We start from the raw sequence: 23,186 nt of genomic DNA, 5'->3' as shown, positions 1-23,186 counted from the left end.
GATCCTGAGACCATGGGAGCCCTTGGATGTGCCCAAGAGACTCCCTCAGAGATGGGGTTCTGGGGCACAGACGAGGCAAGACCATGGGAGGAAGAAAGCCACTGAAATATGTCAGGTGGGAACACTGGAGCTACATCTTTTCTCAAGCCTTCTGTTTGTCTTTCTACCATGCAAGCCATGTCCTGCCTACATCAAAAGGTGGGAAAAAGTTAATTAAAGTAGCCACTTAAAATAGGGGTTGGCCAACTTTTATGTAAAAGGCCAGTAGTAAGTATCTTCAGTTTTACAAGGCCATGTGGTCTCTGTCACACCTACTCAGCTTTGTTATGATAGCACAGAAAACAGACATAGCTAATAAATATATAATGAGGTGACCATGTTCCAATTAAACTATGGACACCAGAATATGAATTTTATATAATTTTCATGTGTTGTAAAATATTACTCTTCTTTTGGATTTTTTTCCCCCAACCAATGAATCACTACATTCTACCCCTGAAACTAATAATACTCTATATATAAACTAAATAGAGTTTAAGTTAAAAAAATTTTTAAAGAATAAGTAAATAAAAATTAAAAAAAATAAAATAGCATCCCATTTAAACCCACTCCAGGAAATAGTGGGAAGCCAGATTTGACCCATGAGCTCAGTTTCCTGACCTCTGACTTAGCATGTGCTTTGAAAATGGTGAAGCTTCCCACACTGTTAAGGGAGGAATATTATGATGACAGTTGACTGGCAGTTATACTTTATAATGTTTCATAACCTTGCTCAAGCTTGCTTTTTGTGTGATTTTTTTTGAAATTATGTGTTTCCTGTTTATCACTTGGTCTGGAATGCCCTACCTCTCTCTCCATTTTGTGTAGGGGCTTTATACAGTTTTGTTGATGAATCACTAGAGGAACATGCAGGCTTTCACCAAGCATAAGACACCTTCCTACCTTTTATGTCATTTTCTTTACAGAAACAAGTCGTCGATTTCAAAGGGCAAGAGCATTAGTCATGCAAACTAGGATTTGAATACTGCCTCTGTTACTAGTTCTGTGACCTTGAGCAATTTATATCAGTTCTCTGATTCATTTCTTCACTCATTCATTCATTTATCCAACAAATATTCACAGAGTACCTACTACATGCCAGGACCAATACAAGGTCACAGGAGCACTTAGTAAATGAAACGTGGTGACTGCCTTGAAGAAGCTTATAGAGTCCAGGAAGATGCAGCCACAGATAACATGGTAGGGTTATTGCTGTGAGAAGGGAAGACCTAGGGTGTTATGGGAAGACAGAGCAGGGCATCTGCCCTATACATGGTAAGGGGCTAAAGCCTCCAAGAAAGAAGTTCCAAACTAATTCCTGAAGGATGAGTAGTTGTCAGCCAGATAAAGGGATGGAAAGGATGTGTGTTCCATACAAGGTAACAAGTCTGATTAAAGCCTACAGACAAGGACCTAGAGGGCTATTGATAACAGAGAGGATCTCATTGCCCTTAAGGCAGAATGCGTGATAGGACAGCAAGGATCCTGTCATTGAGGGTCTGCAAGCTGGAGGAGGAGCTCTGAGATTTACCTTACTGATGCCTTTCAGCTGAAGGGTGGAGGGTGGATTGAAATGGGGTAAGACCAGAGACAGGAAGACCAATGAGGGGGCTGGTATCTTTAACAAACCCAAGTGAAACACGAGAGTGGCTTGAACAAAGTGGAAATGAAACTGGAGAGAAAGGGAGAAGCTTCAAGAACTTTCCTGGAGTAGAATTACTAAGGTGTGCTGAGTGATTAGAAGTCAGAGGTCAGTAGAAAGGAAAGGTAAAGGATGACTCCCAGATTTCTAGTTTGAGCTGCTATGCAGATGGGGCCACCATTTACTAAGAAAGCAGAGACCGGGAGAGAAGACATGGAGTGGAAAGATGATGGGGGTTCGTTTGTAATTATACTGACCTTTCTGGGTTGCTCTAAGTCTTAGAAACGTTGTACATGAGGTACCTGGCAGATACCTGGCATGTCGTGGGTGCTTGATAAATGCTGACTCTTATTCTCGTTTCATTTTTAAAAATCTATTTCAGGCCTTGCTTTGTTAGATCACGATGTTCTTTTTGCTGTTTAGTGTGAGCTCTTCAGAGCCACAAGAACTGTAGTTTTGTTCACCGTGCCGCACGTTTTCATGTGTGTTTCTTTTTCTCCTTCTCTTCTGCATGCTGCCTGGGGACTGGCTTCCTTGTGGTCAGCACCAATGGGCAGCGCCCAGGTGACCCCGGGGACTCCACTCTGCCTCCTCACCACAGGTGACCACCAGAGCCCTGGGCGGGTGGGAAGGGATTGAGAGTGGCCCACGCTCAGGGCATCCTCAGGCCAGGTGCACCAGAGAGGAACTGGCAGTCCCTCCATGCCACCCACCCATCCACCCATTTTTTCTTCCAGCCACCCACCCATTCACCTACCTCCCCATTCACCCATCCACCCATCTCTCCATCCCTTACTTCATCCATGCATCTATCCACTCATGTATTCTACAGATGCTTACTAAGTACCTACTATGTGCCAGGCACTGTTCTAGGCATTGGGGGATACAATGATGAGGAAAAAGGAGACATATTCCTCTGCCTTTCTGGGAGGGGAAAGAGCCACACTGATTAATGTACAACTGAAACCATGAGTGGTGCTACAAAAGAGAGGTGTGTGTGGTTTTCAAAGTAAACAAACACACATACCTGGAGCTAAGAGCATGTGTCCCCTTAAAGTGACAATTGAGCTGTGGTCTGAGGTTGGGGAAGAAGTTGACCTACCATATCTGTGCTTAGGAAGTGAGTAGATCTGGCTATCATTCCAGGCCTCCCCTGTGACCTGGGAAAGCCCTTTAAATGTGGTGGTCCTCACCTTTCCTATGTGTTAAGCAGGAATCATAACAGTCACCTTTTGGGGGGGGGGGCACCATGTGCTATAGAATCTGCACATGCAGAGTCTTCTAGAGCTATATTTGAGATCATACAAGATAATGTGTGAAAGGGCTGGGAGTGCCCAGTCTAGAGTAGGTATTTGTTTGAAGTAGATACCAACCCTTTTTCCTCGAACACACTGTATTTTTATCCCATTTCCCATAAGCATCTGCCACTCAAAGATTGGGATGCAGAGCCCACCTGTGTCGGAGGCTGATGCCCATGGCAGGACCCTACAGACAGAAGAGATATCGCTGACCTAGGAATCCTACTCCAGGGGACCTTTCTTGTCAGTGGAAGTCCTTGGTAGTTGCTCAGACAGTGGTCTCCCCTCAGCTCGTCCCTAACTGGCCAGTTTGTCATGGCGGAGAAGAGGGTGCAGCTGGCAGAGATGATGGGAGTCTGGCCAGCCACAACCTCATGGCCCACTTTTGTCCACCCCCTCCCCAAACTCAGAAGTATCATTGCTATCGGATGCCTTAGGCTGGGCTCTCTAGACACAGCGCCTGACATAGGGATTCCTGTGCAAATTCCTCATTAAGGAGTATTCTCAGAAGAGAGAAAGTCAGGGAGACAGGATAGGGCAGGATGTCGGGGCCTGTGTCAGTCTGAGGCCACAGGGGCCTCTGGAGTGTGTGGGTTGCTCTTACCTTGAAGCCAAAGGGCCAGCAGTTGTGTCACTGTGTCAGCCGGCCACTGGCCGTGGGCTGCCATGGGCGGAGTGCACAGGCTCCTGGAGAGGTACCTCGCCTTTGCCTTATGGCGCTTCTGCCGGTAAGGAGGTATCTGTGAGCCTTTAGCAGCCAGCACCCACAGCAGCTGGACATTAGGTGCGCCGGCCTGGGAAAAGAGCCATGGGCAGAGTCTCAATGGCATTCACTACAGCCCAGTTTTCCCTACCACCAACCTGCATAGCTCAGCAGGTCACTGCCAGCATCCCAGGAATGTCATTCTAGCCACTCCCTATCTATATGACCTTAGGTAAGTTGCATAGCCTTTTTTCCCCTGTGAATCTTTTTTTTTTTTTTTTTAAGATTGTATTTCTTTTTTTCAGAGACACACAGAAAGAGAGGCAGAGACATAGGCAGAGGGAGAAGCAGGCTCCCTGCAGGGAGCCCGATGCAGGACTTGATCCCAGGACCCCAGGATCACACCCTGAGCTGAAGGCAGACACTCAACCACTGAGCCACCCAGGCGCCCTTTTCCCCTGCCTGCAAATCTAATTGTCACACCTCAGAGTCCTATTACAGATTACTATTGGGTGACCCTAGAGACTCCATGCCCAACAGCAGCACATAGTAGGCCTTCAGGAATTGTCAGCCCCCCACCCCCACCCCATCATAGGCCTACCAGCTTCAGCTTCGCCCCCAGGAGGCGGGGAGCTGCCTGTGGATGCATGGTGTCAGTGAGGGGAGAGGGCCTCTCACTGCTGTGCCCACACCCACCTTACTGAGACACCACGCATCTCTGGAGCGTGTGCAGGAGCTCCGTTTCCGCCGGGCCATTGTTCTCTGGGATCTATTCAAGTGGAGCAGTCTGATAATGTTTTCTTTAAACAGAGCCAATGCCACATCGGGCACATTTGTTCTTACCTCTTGCCTCTGAGGTGTCTGAATGTTCCTCCTCTGACGGGTTTATTTCTTCATGTTCCATTTGTTTCTCGGCCCCATTTGATGGGTGAGGTGCCTGCAAGTGTTTCTCTTTGAGCAGAATGTCCCTTTCAAAGAGTGTTTTTATTCATGCTCATCCCCTGATAGCAATGAGGGCTGGTGTAAATAATAACTGCCGGATCAGAGGGACGGGGATATTAGACGAGAAGCCCGGGCAGCCTCTTTTTTGGATCAGCCCCAGCTCAGAGAACCGTGGGACCGCATGGTGCAGCAGGGACAGGCTGACTTTCGGAGCTGAGGCTGTGTTCTCAGCTCTGCCACCTTCTGGCCTGGTGATCGTGGGCGAGTGATTTCCCTTCTCTGGGCTTCATTATCTTCTGGAGAAGTGGGGTTCCACTGGTGGCACCCCTGGCCATAGTTAATCATGAGAACCGAGTATGATAATAGCCTTAACCTCTTTGCTCAGCTCACTCCCAGCTGGCTCTGTAGGTCTCTGACTTCCTGGCTATGCTCTGGGGCAGGGTTTCTCAACCTCTGCACGAGGGACATTTGGGGATGGAAAATTCTGTTGTCAGGGGCCTTCATGTGCATGGTAGGATGTTTCGCAGCACCTCTGGCTTCTACCCACTAGATGCCAGTAGCACTTCACCCCTCAGTTTTGACAACCAACTATATCTCCACACAGTCCCCAATGTCCCCTGAGGGGCAGTAGCTCCCCCTGTTGAAATCCTCCAGAGTTGCACTGCTCAATAAAAATAGAACTCAGACCACGCATATAATTTCACATTTAGAGTCACATTTAAAAAGAAAAAGCAAAAACAGACAAATTTAATCTTAATAGATAATATTTAACCCAGTACATATAAAATATTATCATGTTAACATGCCGTCAGTATTTTAAAATATGAATGAAAGATATTTTACTTTTTTTTTTTTTTTTGCAGTAAGTCTTTGCAATCTGGTATACATTTTCCGCTTAGAGCACTTCTCAGTCCAGATGCTAGATTTTAAACAGTTAAAATTCAATATAACCTTAAAGAGATAAACATTATGTTTAATGAGTGAACATACTTTGTACTAGTTTTTCGGTTTAAATTCATTAAAACAAATCATAAAATAAATTTAAAAACTCAGTTCCTCAGTCATACAAGGCACATTTCAGGTCCTTGGTGACCACATGTGGCTTAGTAGCTGCCGTCTTGGACAGCACAGATCGAGAGGTAAAAACATGTCTTGATCATCTTGGGGCTTAGCTGGTGAACAGAAGTGTATGTGCATAGAGAAGCGGCTCAGTAAATGTTTGATTCCTTTGTTTGATTTTGACACACACACACAGGGACATTTGATAACGTCTGGAAATGTATTTGGTTATCATACGTGGGTATGAGGGTGGAGGCTGAGGATGCTTGCCTTGCAAAAATAAGGCAAAACCTTTTGCAGCCAGGGTCAGGCGTTTTTGTGTAGTGGGCTAACTTGTGACTGCCGTGGACAAATGACGGGCTAACATTTTGCTCGAGGGACTTAGAACCTGTGGACCCACCACGGCAGAAAGTGCCCCTTCTCTGGCTCTGACAGTAACTCAGCCAGGCCTCCAGGGAGCAGGCTGGGACCCTGAGTCCAACTGGAGGTTGGAAAGGGTGCACTAATGGTTGGTCGGGCAGCCATGCCCTGAGCTGAACCACACTGCTAGACCCAGATTCACTACCTTGGTGGTGCCCGGTGCCCGTAAGGAGAAGGGCTTTGGGACAAGCCCTCAGGTGGAACCCAAGCTCTATTGCTTAAGGTGGAGGGACTTGGGCAAATTATTCAGCCTTTCTGATCCCAGGTCCTCATCTCTGAGATAACGTGGCTCAGTCCCAGCTCTGCCACACTCACTGGTGTCCAGGGTCATCGGAGGAAAGGGATGCATTCCTGGCACAGCTCCTGCTTGAGAAAGTGTCAGGTGCACCTACCCTCTGTCATTCTTTTCTTTCCTGTTCATGTTAAAACTCTCTGTTGTTATTTTCCTGGCGGTTTTTAAAATCAGAGCCTTGCCGCAGTAGCAGGATTTGGGCCATAAAACACTCTCTGAGACTGCTTTGCCTCTAAAGCAACTTGCCCCAGGGAAGCCTTATAAATTCTGGACCCAGGTAGAGTTGGAGTCTTTGGGGCATAGCTGTGTGGGCCCCGAGCAGATAGGGAAGCAGCATGACAGCCTCCTGAGGGCTCAGCATGCCTGTAGGCCTCCACAGCCTCGGGCACCCTGGAGCCTCAGCGACCCTCCCAGGGAGGTGATGCCCCCTGGCAAGGGTTGACAGATGGTGTGTGAATAGGAGCTGGAAGCAGTAGGACCAGATGTAGTGCTCTGGAAAAGGCTGAAATCCAAGCACCCACCATGATGGGACCATGCTGGGTGGAGAGAAGAGGAAGAAAGACCCAAAATGGGGAGACACAGCCTGCCAGGCTGGCTGGAGAGAAGTGGCAGTTCTGGGGGACAGTGGTGTCAGGGATATCTAGCAAGATGAGGAAAAGAACAGTAGAACAGCCATGATGTGTTACAGACTTCCTGCATCCCATGGCCAGTACAGAGGGCTTCACGTTATTAACACACTTCAACTTTCCAATGACTCTACTCCGTGGGGTGCTGTTAGCATTCTCGTTTACAGATGTGGAAACTGGGGCTCTGATTGTTGGAAATCACACAGCTCAGAGATGATAAATTTCTCCGTACAGTCTGTACTCTGACCCACCATGCTCTATGCCCACGATCCACACTAGTGAGCACCCATTATGTGCCAAGAACCAGGAAATACCATAGCAGGGGGGTTCAGCACAATGCCTCAAAAACCACATCCTGACTAGCAGTGGGACTTCGAGCCACTGAGAAGTTGCATAAATTGCCCCATTTCTTTATCAACAAAATAGGGATACTAATAGGCACTAGTTGTTAAGAGGAATAAGGGAGAAAATACACTTTAAATACTTGGGCTTGTGCCCAATAAGTATTTATTATCATCCTAAACCCATTTTACAGATGAGGAAATGGAGATCCAAACAGGAGGAAGCAGGCAAGCTTGCCAGTGGTGAAATTCAGGCAGGTGGCTGGACCAGAACTGTGGTTCTTGAGAACTGTGGGGGATGGGGTGAGAGGTAAGAACCCATCAGAGCCTCAGCCTAAAATGATAAGCAGAGTTCACAAACAGGGGCTCCCTAGGGAGTTAGGATATAGAGTGGGAGGCTGGACACAGTAGCATGGCAACCCCGGCTCTTGTGATGGCCCCAGGCAAGAGCAGGGCAGAGAGCTGAGGTGACACAATGCTGAGGTCCCTGAGCCTTCTTGGGCATCTTCCAGTCCCCCTTGACCAAGGCCTCAGTTGGTCTCAAAGCTCAGGCCAGGGCTGTGTCTGCAGATGAGGAGCAGGGACCACAACTGGAGGTCAGGGAGGTGGGTAAAATTTAGCCACAGCTCTTCCATGTGGCTGCTGGCCTGGCTGTAGGCTGACTCCCCAGAGCATGGAAGAAGTGTAGTATTCGATCAAATGCACCAGAATGCCATCTTCGTCAGCAGTCTTACAATAGATGCTCATAGCCTGATGGACACAAGGCTCTGGGCACATCATTTTGGCGCCAGCTTCTGTGACCGATCGCCGCGCTGAACCAGTAGCCTTAATGCAGAAGAGGAAGGCATTTTTCTGGCATGCCACTTCTCCTGTGGGGTGCTCCCCTATAGCAAGTGAATGTCCTGCTGCCTGCAAAGCAAGCATCTAAGCAAGGAGCATATATAAGGCCTTCACTCTACCTTTTTCTCTCTCGGGGTATTCTCCTTAGACCAAGGAGAAACCAGCCTTCAGGCTTCTATGCAAACTGTCATTAAATTCAGATTCAGAATCCCAGGGCCATCCGTGCTCTCTCCCCATTGATGGTACCAGCCAGCCACCACATGGGACCGGTACCGCCTCTAGAATCTCTCCTGAATCTCTCCTTTCCTCGCTGCTGCTTCTCATGCCTAAGATCCATTAAGTGTTGCTCAGATTAGTGTCACAGCTTCCAGACTGGCCTCCTTGTCATTGCACTGGTGCCCTTCCACTGTATGCTCCCCTGACACCACTGAGAATTGGATTTCAATCTAGTATTTGAACCCTGTGTGGCCCCACCTCCCAAGCTTCTTAGGGACTGATTCTCTGGAGTTTCTTAATGGAGGCCCCATTAAAATCTGCTGGTGTGGCCCTGCATAGGCTCTCCTGGGCTCATCTGGTGCTTATAGGCAGAAAGCATGGGCACCCCAGGGGAGACCTGTCAGAACTCTGAGCGTGCCCCTGCGGGCAACAGCCATGACTGTAAATGCTTTGGACTTCACTTCTGCCCTCTATCATCTCTCTTAACACAGAGCTGCTTTTCTATCCATCCTTTGGGGAGGAGGGTAGATCAGCTTTTAGTACAAAACACAGTGATTCAGTGTTTCTGTTTCCAAAAGCCAAGGGGCAAAGGCTAGAAGAAAGAAAACATGTTCATGGTGGATTTGCCTGGAATCTCAACAATCGATGCTATTCCCACTGCTGGTTTTATTACCCTTGCTCAGTTTCATTGCACTAATCTGAATTCCGTGCTGCGTGTTTACTGGCCGTTCCCTCTGATCCTGCTCGTGCTCCCACTAATCCTTCCTATAGATTTCTTGTTCCCTCCCGTGCCTCCTCTCCTTTCCAGGAGCACGTTCAAGAAGCACGTTCCAGAAGCAAGATCCAGACAAAGCTACCCAGGCTGGGCAGATCTTTGCCTCTCCTCCCCATTCTTACCCCTTTAGGTCAGGCAATGTGATCATCCCTTGAGATCAGCTTCACCAGAGTCGGTTGGAAAGAAATGAATTATGTTTCTGCGCAAGGGCCTTGGGGACACCTTGACCTGGTAACACTCTACTGGACTACTCAGACAAATAAAGCCAGGATATTTTGGCCTTCTGAAAGTGCCTATTTGCCTCAGTCCATGACCAAGCAGGAGTGTGACATCCTTTTCCCACATACTCTCTGATTGACCCTAACCTCTATTAGTGATTGCATTTTACTCCGTGAAATACAAAGACCTCCCTCCCATTCCCAGACTGCTTAGCTGAGCTTAGCCTGTGTTACGGGTTCATGTCTTCCTCCAAAATATATGTGGAGGTCATAACGCCCAGTTCTTGTGAATGCGATCTGATCCAGGAATAGGGTCTTTGCAGATGTCATTAGGTAAGATGAGTCATGAGGGCAGACTCTAATCTGGTGAGACTGATGTCCTTATAAGAAGGAAACATCAAGGCACCTGGATGGCGCAGTTGGTTAAGCATCTGACTCTTGGTTTCGGCTCAGGTGGTGATCTCAGGGTTGTGAGAATGAACCCCACATCGAGCTCTGCATTCAGCTCAGAGTCTGCTTAAGATTCTCTCCCCCTCTGCCTCTCTCCCCCACATTTGCTTGCACAGATGTACACACTCTCTCTCCCTCTCTCTAAATTAAATAAGTAAATCCTTTAAAAAAAAAAAAAAGAAGGGAATATCACATGAAGACAGACACACAGAGAGAGTGCTGTGTGGTGACAGAGGCAGAGAGGAATGATGCATCTGCAGGCCAAGGATTGCTGAGGACTGCAGCAAACCTGCTGCAGGAAGAGGAGAGGAAGGATTGTACCCAGTCTCATAGCAAGCATGGACATCTTGATTTTGAACTTCTAGTCTCTAGAACTGTGAGAAAGTAAATTTCTGTTGCTTTGAGCCCCTCCGATGGTGGTAGTTTGTTACGACAGCCCTACAAAACTACTACACTTGGAAAACATGGGGATCCAGAGCACCAGACAGTGGCAGGAGTCCACCCTTAAGGCCATACTGTTACAGTAAACAGACCAAAGTGAGACCAAGGCCCAGAGCTGCCCTCCCAGAGAGTTTGTTGGGCCCACCCTTGGGGGTCTCCTTGTTGGCTGTATTCTGCATCTGGCTCACAGCCAGCCCCTGCTCAGTGGCTCTGATCCTCCACTTTTTGGCTCTGCCTCCTACTTTTGAACAGTCCTAACATCTGTTGCTGGTTACACCCTGGCCTTGGCCTCTGCCTCACCAGCCAGGCTGTGGTAACTTGTTCTTGGTGTCCTGACAATGTTTGACCTGTCTACCCTCCCAGTGGACCGTTGTGCACACTGCTACAGTGACTTCTCCTGAGAACGCTTCCCTCATTCCACAGCTGCCACAGGACTGGTCACTGGTCTGATCTCCACAGGAAGAATAGTCTATTCGGGGTGACTGCACACACTCTCCCATTGGCTGCCTGAAAAGTCTAATGGGACTTTCTACTTGGCCGTAGGGCCTAGGAAAGAGTGTGTGTTCCCCTCTCTTACATCTGCTCTGCAGACTAAACCTTTAATCCCTATCACAGGCTGTAGATGCTCCTCTCTGCTGCAGCTAAGCAGCTTTGAGACCCCTGGGCTCAGGCTCAGTGCACAGATTTCTACAAGCAGGGAGCCAGTCCTGTTGGCAGTGAGCTGACTCAGCCTCTTCATCCTCCTTGGCAGGGCAGGCCTTGTCTAGACCCTAGGGAGCCAGTGGGGGAGAGTGTACAGTCACCCCGGATAGACTGTATTCTTCTTTTCTAGAGAAGAGGCCACTGGTTGGCCTCAGGGATGCCCTTGACATGTTCTATACCACTGATGCACGTGAAAACCAGGTTTATAGTTTAGTTTTCCCTAAGCAGTCATGCGTGCCCCTCCCTGTCCATACCTGTGTTAGCTTTGATTTTTAGCTTGCACACTTCTCTCTCCTACCAGGTAGTGAGCTCCCAGACAGCAGGATTGTCTCTTAATTACCTTGCATGCCTAGCAACTTGCTGTCCTCACTATCAATGTTATAATCTTAGTACCGTTCATTGGGCAATGTCCAGGACTTTTTCTCTGTGGCCTAGAGTTGACTTGGTGCTAATGGGATCAAGGTAATGGGTCTGGTCCATTTGGATGTCACTTAGCTTTGTCCAGTTCCATTCCATGGGCTAAATATTATTGCTGGCCATAGTCTAATCACAACTCTAGGCATAGATTGACTCCTCACCATGAGTGGGTGCAGACTGATCAGCTGAACACTCCTAAACCCCACAGGCCAGCTCCTGATCCCTCCTTTAGATTTGACCCCTACCTCAGCCATATCCTGCTCTTTAACCTTCACTGTGGTGTGACCCCTAAACCAGTCTACAAAGTATACCCAACCCTAGCCATAGCTCCTGGCCCTAGTCTAGTCACAGGTTAGGGCCCTGGCACTCACACTATGGGCTTCTGGGCCTAAGAGTAGTTGAAACTGTAGAGGTATGAGGGTTTTCTCAGAACAGCAGTGGTGAAGCCCTTGAAAGGGCATGCCTTATAAAGTATGTGTCAGTAATGACAATGTCTGGCATCATTCAGACATGACTACCCTTAAAGAAGTCTACAATGCTAAATTCTGAATGCATTAAAAAAGAAAACAATTTCTAATAAAGGAGTTTTCCTGTACCCAGGAGAGATTCACCACAGGGACTTACATAGCTTTCCTACTGTGTGTAACATGACTGAAGTAGAATTTGACCTACACAGAGCATTTGCTGTGTAAAGCAGAGTCCACCTGGAAACAGATTCAGGAGATGCATAGGACCAAGCAGCATCAGCACTTGAGGAACAATTTATTTGAGTGGCCGGAGTGCTTTCAAACAATCAATTAAAGCTATTCCCGTCTCACGGGGTGCTAACCTCCATTTAAGGCTGAAAAAGAGGGCAACCCCTGTCAGCAATATTTAGCAGTTTTAGTTGTATAGGCTGTGATGAAGTCAATTCCAACCTCTTAGGACCAGCTGGGTGATATTGAGGGAGGCTAGGATATTAGAAATCTGTATCTTCTTTACACTTAGCTCAGTACTTATTAAATGGTTTTCCCCAGCAAGGGTAGAGCTATCTTTGAAAAACCTGTGTCTCTGTAGTGTTTTCCAGCTCCTTGACATTGACTCTGAGTTAAATCTTGGCTAAAAGCAATTACTGTCATATGATGAATTGAGGCAATTTATTTATTACTTGAGAAACATCCTAGGTGATGTCACTTAGAAGAATGATGGAATAATCCTTCTCAAGCACTCCATTATCAACCAGACCTAGTGAGGGAGGCACTGTTCTCAGGTGTGGGGGAGGTAGTCAGAAATTAAAAAAAAAAAAAATAGTAATCATGAGACCAGAGAAAGAGTATTAGGAATAAAGTAGACAACAGTTACTTAAACTTGAGCAAGGCTTGTCTCCCTGTGTAATTATATGGGACTCTGTGGTGGCTAAATATCAAGAAAGGAATTATAGGGAAAGCCCAGAGATTAATAATAAAACTGAACTCAATGTGTTAAGGGCTTAGAGATGGTGGTTGATATACAAGGAAAGTGAAAAGGATGAGAGAACTTAAGTTAAAAAGGTCAAGTTTAAATATCATTTGAGCAAAGTCTGTATAATTTGGCCCATATAACAAGATTCACATGACATGTTCATCAATCCCTTCGATATTAGAATATGATATGTTGGCAAGAGGGCACTAGGGGAGATAATCTTCAAGAAAAGCGGGTATAGAATGGAGCTGCATGATACAGCGGGTGGCAGACTGAGCAGGCACAGGCATATGTACAAAGACGGCTTAAACCGGCTAATCCAGGTAAGATTCTAGATCAAAATATCAGTAAGCAATGTCTGCTGAGCAACCCAGTTTAACAGCTAGCTGTCCCAGAAGCCAGCCACGTCTCTAGCTTGGTCTTGACTCTGCTGGTATTAACACACAGTCTTGGGCCTTCCTCCTAATCCACGAGTCCAGACACCCCTCAAAAGTGGTAACTTTTGAGTAGTAACAACGAGGTAAACATCCTCACTTGTTCATAGGAAGCCCTTGCTGGCCCTTGGCCTGTCTGGCTTCACACCCCTCCTTTGCTCTTCTCTGGCTGGCTGGGAGTGCAGGTAACCCCTGCAGGCTCTGTCAACTGACATCTGGGTTTGGCCAATGGAAGGCATTAATTGTATAGTAAGAGAGAGGAGAAGCCTTCTTCCTCTTGGCCTCAGGTGCCTTTGGGGGCAGTGACTGTCCCCTCCATGACTCCACTTCTCCCAGAGGTCTACCAGAGTTCCAGCCTCTTTTGGGTGACTCTGACCTCTGGGCTCTGATGAAACCACCACCATCTCCTTTTTGTCTTTCCAATCTATGCTGGGTTATGGTTCCTGGTGTCAGTACCATCTGGGCTGTCTCACCATCCTCTCCTGATCTCTGTATCAGTTCTCTAGCAAATTTGCTCCATTTTACATGTTTGGAGTGGTTTCCCTTTTCCTGGTTTGGATGCTGATGGATGCAGATTTCCAGTGATTATTCCTTCCTTTAGTAAATGGTAAGGGAAAAATTCTGATTTAATCATCCAGTCTATATATTTTTTTTCCTATATCAACATCTCACTTACTCTTGCGAAATATCTGGAATCCACATTTTTCCATTAAAAAAAAGTCAACAACAGCATTTGTTTCTCCCCAGGCTTCTCGCACCCCTCCTGTTTGCTACAATTTCAATCCTCAAAGACTGCCAAAGTAGTTCATGATCACAATTACAAATGCTCTCAATGCCTTGGGATGCAATTTGTAAAGTCTGGAGGCTTGAATCTAATGAAGTATCCAGATGCTTTCCTACCAACTTTTTTTTCCAATCTTGGACTTAAATTCCATCTTAAAAATAGCCTACCATTCTAAGAATTCGCTTCCAGCAAAATCAAGAAGGGATATGGTGCATACCTGACTTTAGAAGAACCGGAAAGTTGCCCAGCTTCCTCATCTTTTCCCTGTTGCCTCCTCGTGGCAAACCGCTCCCCCGCCCCCATAACCAGAGATGTCTACAATCCTTAAAACCTTCACATAGAGGTAGCAGCTCCAAGTCAGAGTTTGAAAGGTTTTCTCCACTGGGTGCCAGAAGCATGCAAAGCCAGAGTAAAGACAGAGAAACTCTTCAAGAAAAGAAGTCATTAAAGAGACGGGGTGAACTGCCAGCACAGTCAGATCTGGGGCTAATATGCCCTTGGATAACTAAGAGAAGACTGTGAGTTTTAAAGACTGCAGCTTTTAGGAATGGTGTTCCCGAGAGCCAGCTTCCTTCCTTTACCATCAGCAATGATCACCAGCATGGGTTATGCATCCACTGGGATTCACTTGGTTTTATCAATTGCAATTAGATATTCTCTATCTGAGACTTCTATTTTTGCTCCATATCTTTTTTTTTTTTAATTTTTATTTATTTGTGACAGTCACAGAGAGAGAGAGAGAATGAGGCAGAGACACAGGCAGAGGGAGAAGCAGGCTCCATGCACCGGGAGCCTGACGTGGGATTCGATCCCGGGTCTCCAGGATCGCGCCCTGGGCCAAAGGCAGGCGCCAAACTGCTGCGCCACCCAGGGATCCCTGCTCCATATCTTTATGGGGAAATTTTCTGAAGTAAAGCTATAGAATTGGGCCAATAGCCAGTGAGAGCACTTTGAGAATGAATCATTAATCCCTTGCTGCCAAATTTTGTTATTGCTGCCATTAAATCATCCAGATGTAAGCTTGATACAGACCCTGCCTGTAGGAGGAAAGTTAAGTGAATCACTCTGGGGGCTCTTCCTGCTTTCATCCTAAGGATTTGGTGAACTCAGCCAGCAGGTTGCAAGGAGGCATGTGCCTCCCACATGCCACCCAGCACCCACAATGCACCTACAGTTTGTAGACACAGAAAACCCCTGTTACCACCTTGGAGCCAGCTCCAAAGCCATGCCATCATTATGCCATATGTGGGAGCAGTTCCTCAGAGTTTATCAAACATTTTTACCTCTTTTATTACATTTGATCCTTATAAAATCCCTGTGAACTTGGCACTTACTGCCTATTTTACAAATGAAGATATCAAATCAAATGGTGGCTAATAGCTTTGATCAAGGCCACACAACCATTTAGTGATGGAATCGGATGCAAACTCATGTATTTCTGATCTGAAACCCATTGCTTTTGACTGATCTCATAAAATCATAGAATCTCAACCTCAAAAGGGGTATAAGAGGCCAATGTAGTCCTTCTGTATGATGGGAGAACACCAAATTTCCAGTTAGTGTCTTTCATTGTTGATGACATATTCTCCTGCCGTTATGGGTAACCTGGTGACTTGGAGGTAGACCCCATGGGAGTCCCATATCTCTAGGGGTGACAAGGAGAATGTCTCTCACCCAGAGCATTGGTATCACTGGAATCAAGGGATGCTGATTTGAGATGGGAAGCAGGATCAATAAGCAAATAAGAAAGGTCAGCATCCCATGACAGTGAGGTATTGAGGGCTTGGTTAAGCATCCAAGAAGCCCAGGAGGTGGGAATAGGTGGAGACAAAGTGGGCAGGTGAAAGGAAGGGCCATCTCTGGAACAGGACTTGGGAATCATGACTGCTTTTATGCTCCTCTCAGAATCAAAATGCTGCCTCACAGAGGCCAGGCTTGAGCCTTCATTGGATAGTGCTTCGACATAAAAACCTCTCCTTGTGTTGATCCCTGATCTACCCCGTCACTCTACCCATTGATGTTAGCTCCAGTCTTTAAAATTAAAGGACCAATCTATTCCATCTTCCACAATGGCCTTTCAACTTGTTGAAGGCAAGAATTGAGGCTCATCTGAATCTTCTATTCTCTGGGCTGAAAAGTCCTGATTCTGACTGCCATTCCTCCAAAGTCAATAATCTCTGAATTTCAATGTATACCTGAATCACAAATAGACATTTTCAAAATGCAGCTGCCAATTCATTAGATCTGGGATGGGGCCTGAGTTTCTGCATTTGTAATAAGCTCCCAGGTGATGCTGATGCTTCTAGTTTTTGGACCACACTTTGAGTGGCAAGGCTCTTTGCCTGTTTTTACCCTGGAGGTCTCTCTCAGAGGATGGAGTCAACAACTGGATAAGCCTCATCAGAGTGGTCTGACTAGATCAATTTAGTTAAGCAAAACCATTTACCCTTGGTGGATATCAGGAGTCCTTGGGGGGATATAAACTGGGATGGTTGTTTCGTAGCATGGGAGGACACAGTAGGGAAGTAAAACATGGTGACTTGGTCCTGTGTATGGAGAGGAGAAGACTTCACGAGACCAAGAGTTATCCCTTGGGCATCAGGTTCCCATGTGCAATAGTGAGTAGATAGTACACTGAAAGCCAGGTGTGAACTCTGAGCTGGAGCTAGGAGTCTGAATCCTAAGACATAGATTTCATGACTGGGGGGGGCGGGGGGGAGCAGCTGCAACTGCTCTGAGAAGACTGGCTTAGCTTTGGGCATGCTCAGAGCTCAAAAGTTGCAGCTGGCTGGGGTATAAGGTTGAGCATCCAGCCTCATGTCAGAGACAGTAGTATCCTGTTAGCATAGGCTGAGCTCACAAGATTGTTTTTAATGACTACATGACACAGGGGACTCAAGTAGAACCTTGAAGTTTCTCCAGTTAGATAAATTTACCACCTACTGCCTAGCTGCCAGTTCTGATTTACGTGGACTATTCTCAGGCTGGTTCCCAATGGAAGGCAGAAATGAAGAGGATATATCCAAGTCCCTCCCCCTTCTCTCATTTAGCAGACTTCCATCCCAGTCCCTACTTAGTAGATAGAAGTTACCCAAGGCCAGAAACAAGGCTTTTTAGGGACTGGAGGCTGGTACTAAGGTTGACTCTCCTGAAAGGGTGGACTTGGAGCAAAAGAAACACAGCTACCATATTGATGAAGGGTTCCCAGTTCAACCTCTGAAAAGTTCCCTTGGATTTCTGGCCAATGAGTCACATGGCCAACCTTCTTCATGGACCCAGTTCAGGCAATTTCCTTTACTGCAACTCTCTCAAGGGCAGTTCATTAGAGTGTTAAGGGGGTAAGCCCGGTACACAGATCCCAGCTCCAGAACTCACTAGTTATATGGCCTTAGGCAAGTCATTTAACTTTTCTGCAAAGTTTTCTAATCTATTTGAAAGGGAAAACAAGACTAGCATCTTGTTTAGTTTTGTGAATAAATGACCTCACATATGAAAAGTATTTGGCACGTTACTTAGCACCCAGTAATGGGTCAATCCATTTAAGCTAAATTTTTAAAAAGTCATTGTAATTGGGCATCTGTTTGTTCAGGAGCTCAATTCCTACCTGAGATAGCACATCATATTGTTAGGAGGCCCCATCATAAGGCAACCCTTATGTGCTTCCCTGTAAGTCCTATCACAGGGTCTCATCTGCTCCATTGAGGACTTTGATCTAAGCCTCCTGGGCATACTCTGACTCTGAACCAGAAGCAGAGCTAGCCCATACGCTGTCTCTGTCCCTTTCTTCTTCCTCTCAGATGGAGGAACCACAGAGGAATGGTGTCTGGCCTTCAGTTCCTGAGCCATTTTCTCTATACCTGTACCACCTTTCAACACTGTTGGTATACTCCCTTTTTGAACAGAGACACAATTCCACAGTGGCTAGAGCAAATGCCCTTGAAAGGGTACTGCAATGGATATTGGGTTGGCCTTATCACAGGGCACATTCACATCCCTGTACCTGGAGTCCAGTTGGGTGAGCCAAGTATGACTCCTTCTCATAGCTTCCCTGTACAGAGTATGTGATTTCACCTCTGATGCCTGTTGGCTAAACTCCTTGAATTTGTCTAAACCACAAGGTTCTGGCCTTTCAGATAGCCTCCCTCGATCAAGGATGCTCCGTTGTTCATTCATGGTCATCACTGAAGATGCTTCATTCTAGGGTCATCTTATTTGGGGAAGAGTTTCTAATACTTATGCAAGATCTTCACTTGCCCTTGGGTATGGAGCAGTGTTTGATATGGCTGATTATTCATTCCTTCTTGAAACACTCTTCTCTTGGCTCTAGGGCACTCAGCTCTCCTGAGTTGTCCTGTTACCTGTCTGGCCACTCCTGCTATGCTTCCTATGCAGGCCTATCTTTCTCTACCCACTCACTAAGTGCTGCAGACCCTCTCTCTCTAAGCTTACTTTTCCTTTCACTTTTTATTTTTTTCCCTGGGTGGCTCCCTCAACCTCAAGCTTTTTTTACCCTTAGGATAAAAAACAAAACCTCTCATTGTGGGCCCTAATGCCCTGTGTAGATAGGCCCCGGCTGTACTCTCTAGCATCTCTCTCACCATGCTCACCCTGCTTTCTCACCCTTGTTACGCTATGTTTCTTTAATTTCTTGAATGCACCAGGCTCCTGGCCCCCTTACACAGCCTCAGCCACTGCTATTCCTTCTGCTGCTCCCACAGGCTCCTCTCATGTTCTCTACCTGGTTACAGCCTGGCCTCCCTTGGAGCTTACCCCACTGGCCACATCTTCCCACTCATGATTCATTTCTGTATAATGTGCTTTCTAAGAGCCATGTGCCTCTCTTTTCTCATCCTTAACAGATTTGAAAAGCTTACTATTATTGATTTTTGGTCCATTAATTTTATCTCCTGAGTCCCACCCACCACGCATGGTAGGCTCTTGGAGGGCAAGAACTGTGCCTCTTTCACTCACTACTGTATCACTGAACGTCTCGCATATAGTGAGTGCTTGCAATTATTTACTGAAGGAATGAAGTGTGAATCTCTCTAAGCCAAGCCAGTAACAGTGTTCTTAGGGTAATAGGATCTTCTCCAGGGCTCCTTTGCCTTTGTACCCCAGTCTCTAGAATAGGATCTCAGAGCAGACACTAAATAAAGTTTAGCTATGCCAATGAATGCTCCTGAGCTAATTTCCTTCCTCCAAAACCAAATAAAAAGGCTCTGACACAGTTGAAGAAATTGTCATCTGAGATGTTCAGCTTCCTTTCATGTTTGATATGCAGTGGACTAGCCATGTCTCAGAAATCATGGCTCCAATGGGAAATGGGGGCTATGTGAAGGCTCCTTGTAACCAGCTCCCATTCTGGAATATAAGACCAGCCCTGCCAAAGAGGTGGTTTGGCTAACTCCCCCACAAACCCTCTGGGCTGTAGACAAGTTGCTAAGGCAGCCCTGGGATTTGATTAGCTGGTCTTGCCTTTAGCTGGTGAAGGGAACTGAATAAAATCCCTTATTTATAAGTCCATCCAGGAGAAGAATCTCTCATCCCACCCATAGACAGCATCGTTTGGCACATGGCACATGGGTGCTTAGTAGCAAATGAATGAATGAAGCAAAGAACTCTAGTCCACTCATCTTTATATCATTCAGCAATCATCTGTTAGCCAACAGGAGAGTGGTCTGTGCAAGACAGTGGCATTAGAGAGATGAAAACTCCCTGTTCTTGAAGACTTGCTATTCCCACTGGGGAGACTGAGCTAAGTAAACTCAGCTTGTCCCAGTTACAAGCAGTTTGGGGAGTGTGCTCTGATACAGGAAAACTCTTGACTATCTTCAACAAGAAGAAGGGATGTGTCTTTGTGCTAGATGGCTGTTCTTAAATATCAGTGAGTTTGGGGAGTCAGAATCGTAGCTTATGGGTGTTCACATCCCTTCAATTCAGCTGAGTTATGTGAACCCATGGCTGAGAAAAGAGAAATTCAATTTGGTTCCATGAGAACAAATGTGTGTGGGCAGGGATGTCATCCCTTCAGCGAAACGTTGAACGATCACAAACATTAAGAGAACACCTATTACAAGCCAGGCTTAGTGCTACCATGAGGAAACAAAGATAAAGGAGGTATAATCTCCCCCCCAGGGAGCTTGCAGACCACTGGAGGAGACAGATGGAGAAACAAATAACTAATAATATCGGTATATTGAAGTGTGTGCTTAGTGTTACAGGAAGTTAGAATTTAGTGGAAAGAGAGGAACTGTCCCAGGGGCATAGGCAACCAGAGGAGATGCAGTCAGTGATGAAGGATCAGCTGGTGCTGATGACGCAGAAAAGCAGGGATGCGTTAGGGAGAGGATTTTGTGGATTTAAGCTGCCCCACACCAACATGGTCCCATTGGGAATGTGAATGGCAGCAAATTGAAGTGAAGGAGTTCACTCAGGGTGCTGGTAACCCCTGGGCCATGCTCCAGAAGCATTCATATAGGTGTCTGGAATGAGAAGTAGCCTCTGATCCCTGGGATGTTGCCTGATGAGGCTGGGGCTTAGGCATTTTTTGGCTACCTGGAATTGAACCAACGAGTTAGTACCAGCAGAGAATGTAGCATCAGTATTGAATTCTGGACATGGAGTTAGTCATATGTGTTTTCTGAACCCCAGGCAGTTCCCTTCAACGCACGGCATTTCTGCCGTTTGTTTCATATAAGGCACAAAACAAAACCTTTACGTTTTTACCTTTAAAAAAATCCAGTGATGTTAACCAGGTTATCTTAACACAAAGCTGCTATTTTCACCATTTGCCAGAATGAATTAAGTAGGGTTTGGGATAACTCCATGAACCTAAGAATCGAACTATAGATCCATGGTTTGATCGGAGGGACAAGTCCGTGTGAGGGATAAAACCCTCCACTTGAAGGGTTGATCTCTGGAGGATAAGGATGCCCCAGCCCAGTAGTTGTGCAGCCTTGGGCCACTCACTTCATTTCTCTGCACCTCAGTTTTTTCATCTGCAAAAAAAAAGGGGGTAGAGGGACTAGTGCTAAAAAAGATGAGATGAGATGGAATATTGTGTTTAATATTCTTAGCACAGTGCCTGGCACATAGTCAGCACTCAAGAAATGGAGCCTGGAACGAACTAGGGGTGGTGGAAGGGGAGGTGGGCAGGGGGTGGGGGTGACTGGGTGACGGGCGCTGAGGAGGCACTTGATGGGATGAGCACTGGGTGTTATTCTATATGTTGGCAAATTGAACACCAATAAAAAATAAATTTATAAAAAAATGGAACCTGATGTCATTATAATTGTTGTCTAGTCATGTGTGTAAGCCTTTTCAACATCTTTCCTCTTCTTTCCCTTCAAAGGTGCCTCCACCCAGAATTCTAACACCGTGGAGCCAGAGAAGCAAGTGGACAACACCGTGAAGATGGCTGGTGTGATCGCTGGCCTCCTCATGTTCATCATCATTCTCCTGGGTGTCATGCTCACCATCAAAAGGAGGTGAGTGTCTGGTGCTGCCCTGCAGACTCTGCTGACCCCAGCTGGCCCAATACTGCAGTGTGGCCGGGCCCTTGCTCTGCTGATCACTTCTGAGCAGGGACCTTCTTCTACAAGTGTTCAAGTCCTGAAATACTTGAGCCAGCCGTGGCTTGTTGTGTTGGCATCTGAAAGGTGTGTGTTTCCTGCTTGACAAGTGGCCCAGAGACACCAGTTTCCTACAGAGCCAGTGATCCCTCCTCTGGTTGGGCCACCTCGGTGTGCCATGGGATTCCATGTGCTGAGTCTTCTCAGAGTTAACTGCTCTGCTGTACCTGGTCATGTCTCATCAGGATTACTGGGGAGCCCCAGAAATATAGATGCAGAAAAGTAATGCTTCACCCTTTTTGCCTTTACTCACCCTGATTTCTCATTGGTCCACCAGCAGCATCCCAAGCTGACCCCTGCATGGCAGAGATAAAGCCTCCCGTGGTGTCTGGAATGAGTGTGTTAGCCCCAAGGGAAGGTTCCTTCCTCCTCTACATCCCATAAGACCTTCCCTGCTAGATGGTTCCTACTTGTTATTTCTCAACAAGATGTCCTTTTGGGTCCATTAACACAGTTATCGCCTGTTGCATTGCTCATGAAAGCCAGGGTATAGACCTCCCCTTCATCCCCAAATCCCCAAGATTCACCACACCGACATCTTCTGTTTATCAGACATTCACAAGGCTTGAGGATAACACAAGAGAATTGCAGAGAGGGCAAGGAACCATTCATCTGGGAAAGCTGATGCAAATCAGCTGTCAGTGTCTCAGGATACAAAGTTATTCCTCCAAACAGAGAGTCCCAGAGCCCACCTCTCCTTGACCCCTGGACTGGCATCCTGTTTCCATGCCTAAGACCCACCTCCGTGTGTTGTCAGTCTCAACATGGCTGTCCCAGCCTTGGTCTCCACCTTCCCATTCCCCTAGTTGGCCAGAGCAAACAAAACATTTTTCTACATTGTGACATTGTGTGCTGCAGCATGCCCTGCTCCCAGCTTGAAAATACTTTTACATCATTAAACGAACCAGTTAGCACCTGGGTCTAAAGCTCTGCTTGTTTGGTCCCTCACAGAGTTTAGGACAAGCCCAGTAACAAGGACCAGAGACTTGCTTCCCTTCTGTGGGAGGAAAAGCGCTCATGAAATTTGTTTCCTACCATAGCAAAGAAACAGAATGTCCTAAATACATGCTCCAGCTTCTACCTAAGGAGTCCCATGTATATAAATGCAAAAAGCTTTTTTTTAAATCCCACTTTCCAGTGTTCAGTGAGTCAGAAATACTGGGGTTCCCACGATACATGCAGTCAGCCTTCTCTTAGCCATTTTGGCACCAGAATAGCCTTGTGTCTTTCATGACTCTGTTCTGAATCAGCCAGTCCTCCCTCCGGCCAGGACATCTGTTGGTAGGACCTTGTCCTTTCTTGATATCCTCTAACAGGCTCCTCAGGCTCTCAGCAGAATGACTGGGGAGTTACGGTTCTTATCCAACTACTGATTTTCTGGTCGGAGAGGGGGAAGAGAAAGTACAATATTAATAAGGGAACAAGAGCCCCTAAAGCATTAAGGACAGCACTGCATTATCATATCCTCATCATCCA

General features: G+C 46.6%; 1 protein-coding gene across 13 annotated transcripts in view; it reads left to right on the top strand.

Moving 5' to 3' along the window:
* The window catches only part of PTPRT (protein tyrosine phosphatase receptor type T), a 1,037,422-nt gene that overhangs the window by 835,623 nt on the left and 178,613 nt on the right, over nt 1-23,186 (top strand). For 8 of the 13 annotated variants that reach the window (XM_077873195.1, XM_077873196.1, XM_077873193.1 and 5 more), the window contains exon 14: nt 21,431-21,566. In XM_077873195.1, coding sequence (XP_077729321.1) covers nt 21,431-21,566 — 136 coding nt within the window. Of the gene's footprint in view, nt 1-2,225; nt 2,283-21,430; nt 21,567-23,186 lie in introns of all 13 variants that reach the window. The other 5 variants (XM_077873202.1, XM_077873201.1, XM_077873199.1 and 2 more) reach the window with 1 other exon arrangement.

Source organism: Canis aureus, chromosome 26 (assembly GCF_053574225.1).
Source record: "Canis aureus isolate CA01 chromosome 26, VMU_Caureus_v.1.0, whole genome shotgun sequence".
Classification (NCBI taxonomy): Eukaryota; Metazoa; Chordata; class Mammalia; order Carnivora; family Canidae; genus Canis; species Canis aureus.
Note: the sequence above shows the minus strand (reverse complement) of the source record. Positions and strands in the feature narration are given on the sequence as shown.